Here is a 6,000-nt window from a genome sequence, read left to right as displayed (position 1 = left end):
TCTCCATTTTTTCTCTCTTCTCCTGCTACTACCAATTTTAATCAGAGTATTTTGGAAATTAAAAGATGAAGGAATATTTAACCAACTCATTCTGTGAGGCTAGAGCTACTCTGATACCAAAACTAAGATATTACAAGAAAAGTAAACTGTGGACAAGTACCTCTCAGGAACATACATACCAAAATTCTTAACAAAATACAGCAATTCATGCCCAATGATATAGAGAAAAGATAATGCATCCAAAGCAAACTTTGTTCCTCCCAGGAGTTCAAGGTTGGCTTAATGTTTGAAAATAAATTAATGTAATTTATCACATTAGTAGATATTTTCACTGCACAATCCTCTCAATAGATGCAGATAAAATTCAACATTCATTTACCATAAAAGTTTTCAAAAACTAGGAACAAAGGGGAAAATCCTCAACCTAAAAAAGGACAGAAAACACCAAAGTTAACATTATACTTACCTTTGTGAAATACTGAATGCTTCTCCCCCTAGATTAATAATGCTTGCTCTCACCCAGTATCTTTATTGCATTTGAGGACTTAAACAATGCAATAGGGAAAAAATACAGATTGGGAACAAAGAAAAGTATTTTTATTTTATTTATTTTATCATACATACACACACAAATAGCTATTAGCTCTAGTAAGTGAGTTCAGCAAGTTGCAAGATATAAAGTTACTATGGGAAAATCAACTGTATTTCCATATACCAGCACATAGCCACTGTGAATTAAAATTCTTAAATACCATAAAACTATAAAGAGATATATATAAGAAAATGTGCACAAGACCAGTATACTGAAAAATATAGATGTTGCTTAGAGAAAACTGAAATAAACATGGATTCAAAGATGCAATATTAAGATGTTAATTCTCTCCAAACTTATCTATATGCTGAACACAATCCCAGATGAGATCTTAGCAGCTGTGGGGTTTTTTGGAGGGCTGTTTGTCTTACTTTGAGGTAGGAAATAAGCTGATTCTAAAATTTATACAGAAATTCAATAACTTAAAATAGTCAAAACTACTTAAATATTGGAAAAAGAACAAAGTTGGAGGCAATTCAAATTCAAACCATATCATACCCTTCAGAGTAGCTAAAGTTAAAAATATTGGCCAAGATGTAGAGAAACTAGAATTCTTATACATTTCTTGTGGAAATGTAACTTTGTAAAACCAATTTGCCAAAAGTTTGACTTGATTAAAGTTGACCATAAGCCTTCTTTATTGCCACAGTAATGCTATATAACAGACTACCCCAATCTCAGTGACTTAGGACAACAGCATTAATTCTCATACTCACCAGTCTTTGGGATGTCTTTTCTGTGTGTGTGCTCAGCTGTGTCCAACTCTTCATGACCCCATGCACTGTAGTCCGCAAGGCTCCTCTGTCCATGGGATTTTCCAAGCAAGAATACTGGAGTGGATTGCCATTTTCTCCTCCAGGGTATCTTCCTCACCAACCCAGGGATCGAACCCACATCTCCTGCATCTCCTGCACTGGCAGGCAGATTCTTTACTACTCTGCCACCTGGAAAGCTTGGGCTGTCTAGTTCAGTTCAGTCACTCAGTTGTGTCCAACTGTTTGTGACCCCATGGACTGCAGCACCTCCCTGTCTATCACCAACTCCTAGGGCTTGTTCAGACTCACATCCATCCAGTCAGTGATGCCATCCAACCATCTCATCCTCTGTCATCCCCTTCTCCTGCCTTCAATCTTTCCCAGCATTAGAGTCTTTTCTGATGAGTCAGTTCTTCACATCAGGGGGTCAAAGCATTGCAGTTTCAGCTTCCGCATCAGTCTTTCCAGTGAATATTCAGGATTGATTTCTTTTAGGATGGACTGGTTTCATCTCCTTGCAGTCCAAGGGACTCTAAAGAGTCTTCTCCAACACCACAGTTCGAAAGCATGTGGGATGTCTATGGTTATGATAATTAAGATGGGTTTGGCCTACAGGTTGAATTCACATCTGCTCCATAAGTGCTTGTTTTGAGTGCCCAGAATGAAGGGGCAACAGCAGCAAGAGACTTCAATCTCCTCACGTGCATCACCTATACTCAGGAGCCAAATCAAACTATGCAAGCACACTTAAGACTCCTGCATATGTCATGTCTGCGGATATCCTATCAATCAAATGAATCCATATGACCAAGAACAATATAAATGGGTAGAAAAGTAAACCTTACCAACAGTAGAAGAGGGAAAGGGAAAGTTATCTGCTGAAGCAAAAATCCAAATTATCATGTCCAGCATCTCCAGCATGTTATATACCCAGCATAAATGAGGCCAGTGTGTACAAAGAGACATGAATAAGAAAGTTCAAGCAGTACTATTCATAATAGCCAAGAACTGGAAACAATGAAAACGTCTATCTACATATCAAAGAAAATGTACTACATGCAGACCTACATATATAGCAATGAAAATGAAAAATTGTACACAAAAACATAAGTTCCACCATGTTACTCCAAAGAAACCAAGCACTAAACCATTCAATTTATATAAAATTCAAACCACAAGCAAAACTAAATGATAAAGTTCAGGGGTTGCATATTTATGCAGTGAATCTACTAAGAAAGGAAAGAAGAGATTACCATGGAAATTATATTGCTTGTTAGGTTTGCTGGTAGGTAAGAGGAGTGGGTGGGCTTCCCTGGTGGCTCAGAGGTTAAAGCGTCTGCCTCCAATGCAGGAGACCCAGGTTCGATCCCTGGGTGGGGAAGATCCCCTGGAGAAGGAAATGGTAACCCACTCCAGTATTCTTGCCTGGAGAATCCCATGGATGGAGAAGCCTGGTAGGCTACAGTCCACGGGGTCACAAAGAGTCAGACACGACTGAGGGACTTCACTTTCACTTTCACTAAAGGGAGTGGGTATTGATCAGAGATATCACAAGAGGGAGCTCCTGGGGTTTTGGCAGTGTTCTATTTCTTGACCAGAGTGGTGGTTTCATGAACATTCGCTTTGTGATAAACCAGTGGGTTGTATATACTGATTCTGTGTACTTTGAAAATATCAGTTATATTTGATTGCTTCTACAGCCAATTTTTTTCAGTTCTTGAACATAATTTCCCTTTTAGGGTTTTTGTACTTGCTTTGTATTCTGCTTAGAAAGTTCTTCCTCCACATCTTCCAAAAACTGATTTTGTCTGTTTTCATTATTGAGGTTTGACCCCAAATGTCCCTTATACAGTGAAATGTTGACGCTCTCCCTCTTCTGCCCCAGCTTCCAGGCTCCAACCCTATCCTCAGCATTGCTGGCTTGTTTTCACAGCAGTGTTAGTAAATGAAATTCTGTTCTTGGGATGGAAGTGGTTTACTTGTTACTGTTTGTCATTCACCTCTAGAATAAGCACCACAATGTGCAAGGTCCTTGTCTAGCTTACTCACAACTGTAATCTTACCGCCTAATTTAGTAGCCGGCCACAGTAAACAATTTAAAAGGTGCTACTGAATGAGTGAGTCATTACATTCCTACCACGAGGTCCAGTGCCTGGTTCACGGTTAAGTGTGTGCAGCACTTAGTATCTCTCATTGGTAGAAGAACGCTATTTGTTGCCCCTCAACCTAGATAGCATATTGAAAAGTAGAGACATTACTTTGCCAACAAAGGTCCATCTAGTCAAGGCTATGGTTTTTCCAGTGGTCATTTATGGATGTGAGAGTTGGACTGTGAAGAAACTGATCGCCGAAGAATTGACGCTTTTGAACTGTAGTGTTGGAGAAGACTCTTGAGAGTCCCTTGGACTGCAAGGAGATCCAACCAGTCCATTCTGATCAGCCCTGGGTATACTTTGGAAGGAATGATGCTAAAGCTGAAACTCCAGTACTTTGGCCACCTCATGCGAAGAGCTGACTCACTGGAAAAGACTGCGATGCTGGGAGGGATTGGGTGCAGGAGGAGAAGGGGAGGACAGTGGATGAGATGGCTGGATGGCATCACTGACTCGATGGACCTGAGTCTGAGTGAACTCTGGGAATTGGTGATGGACAGGGAGGCCCGGCGTGCTGCGATTCATGGGGTCGACTGAGCGACTGAACTGAACTGAACTGAACTGAAAGACTCCCAATCGTGAGGCGAACAAACACCCCGTAGCGCGTGCGGGGCCATCGACACAAGGATTCGGCCGCTCCCCTTGCACGCCTTCCGTTTCCGGTTACGCGTCCACCTCGCAAGACGCCTCGCGACACCGCTGCACCCGCCAGAATCCATCATCCAATCCCGGGCCGTCCTGAGGCCTCGCGCCTGCTCAGAGGAGAGAGGCGAGCGCCGCGTGGACGCCGGCCGCAGCCCGCGCCTGCGCGTCGGCTTCTTCTCAGCGATTGGCTCGTGCCCTCCCTAGGGGGCAGCCACAGTTCAGTTTTCACTTTCTCTCCCCCCACATCACGTCTTCCTGTGGGCGTGGGTTTTACTTCCGGGTTCCAGCGTCCGTCACTGGGAAAGTCGACATGTTCCCTTAGGGAGTGGGGCGCCTCGGGGTCCGTGCCTTCTTTTGACCCTCTGGGGGCAGGGACGACGCTTGGCTGACCAGCGCCGAGGAGCCTGCGGGCTCCAGACCCGGACAGCCCGGACAGCGTCCCTCCCGCCGGCGCGTCGCGGCCGCCCCGCGACGCCCGGGCGGCGCTCCTGACAGGGGCGGAGAAGCAGAACGGGCTACGACGTGGAGAGTCCCGCGCGCAGCTGACGAGCCTTTGCTGACGCGGGCCGCGTGGAAACCGGGAGGAGGGGAGTCCCGGCCAGGGGCGGCGGACGGCTCCCCAGCCGAGAAGGCGGCCCGAGCCCTGCTCGGTCTCAGGGTCCGACGGGATCTGCCACGCGTGGCCGGGAGGGGAGGCAACGCGCGTGGAGGCGCGGACAGCATCTCAGCATGAGGAGGAAACTGAACTCTGAAGTCAGGTCCGCCAGGGCGGCGGCGGCGCAGAGAACAGGTGAGGCCGTCCCTCGTGGACGCCCGCCCGGGGGACGCGGCAGGTGCGAGTCCTTCGGGGCTGAGTTGCCCGGCGTGGCCGCTCGGGTCGTGGAGGTATATGCAGTAAGAGAGCTCGCCGTTGTCACGTTCTGTTTTGTTCTTTTAAAAAATTAAACTGCTGTCCACTTTACATGCTTCTCGAGGCTGTTGGATTGACACACGCCTTCTTGCCTTGTTGGCGTTCCTCCGGGTGAGCAGGGCGCCGGGCGGTGGTTTCAGAGTCGCTTTTGTTGGGCTGCCTCTGCGCGGCCTCCCGGCCGCCGACACTCGGGTCTCCACCTGTCTCCAGGCTCTCGGCGTCCTCCTGGAGTGTGGCGCTTCAGACTTCCTCCCGCCCCTCTAGGAGGCGTTGTCTCTGGCGGCTTCGGCGCCTCCTCGGAGTTGCCTGTCAGAGGACCGCGGCATCCTCACGGACGCCGTGAGAACCCTGAATGGAGGCGTTGATTTTCCGGCTGGGACTGGCTGGGAAGCACTTTCCTCAGGAACCCTGGTGAAGTCCGCTCCCCCGCTTCCTTTCTGTGGACCCTTGGTGGCTCTATGTGACCTCTTCTTTTTAAGGTAGACGTAAAAGAAGGAAGAGGTCTTTCTCCAGGGAGGCCTCTTTAGCTGAAAACTGAAGTATCGCGTCACCGTAGGTGGGTCCATGCAACCCAGCAGTTTGAAGGTGGCACAAGCAGTAGTTGTGGGGGACGTGGCATGCCATGCCAAGTCGCTTCAGTCGTCTCCGACTTTGGGCGACCCCGTGGACTGTAGCCCGCCAGGTTCCGCTGTCCATGGGATTCTACAGGCAAGAATCCTGGAGTGGGTTGTGGGGAAGATCCTTCGAAAAGCCTCGTTTCACTTAATCACCACTTGTCTATTTGAAATCTAAAAATTTAAATGCACCTCTCTTACCCTTTTTGTCCCTCAAAGGGAGAACGGTTAAGGTTTTTCAGAATATATTCTAGATTTAAGGGTTGCTGTAGCATATGGTGTTAGTTGCAGTAACGTTGGTGATCCAAAGGCCCATAGTGTTCCCCTTCAG

The 6,000-nt window shown here is 47.2% G+C and overlaps 1 protein-coding gene and 1 non-coding gene across 6 annotated transcripts in view; both read left to right on the top strand.

Annotated features, from left to right (window-relative positions):
* TRNAW-CCA lies at nt 2,657-2,728 on the top strand. The gene has a single exon. It is a non-coding gene; the product is annotated as a tRNA-Trp (tRNA).
* Nucleotides 4,414-6,000, top strand: part of FAM208B (family with sequence similarity 208 member B) — a 70,363-nt gene continuing 68,776 nt past the window's right edge. For all 5 annotated transcript variants that reach the window (XM_018057295.1, XM_018057298.1, XM_013968582.2 and 2 more), the window contains exon 1: nt 4,414-4,935. In XM_018057295.1, coding sequence (XP_017912784.1) covers nt 4,875-4,935 — 61 coding nt within the window. In that variant the 5' untranslated portion in view covers nt 4,414-4,874. The remainder of the gene's footprint in view (nt 4,936-6,000) is intronic.

Source organism: Capra hircus, chromosome 13, assembly GCF_001704415.2.
Source record: "Capra hircus breed San Clemente chromosome 13, ASM170441v1, whole genome shotgun sequence".
Taxonomy (NCBI): Eukaryota; Metazoa; Chordata; class Mammalia; order Artiodactyla; family Bovidae; genus Capra; species Capra hircus.
This window is presented reverse-complemented; position numbering and strand designations above follow the sequence as displayed.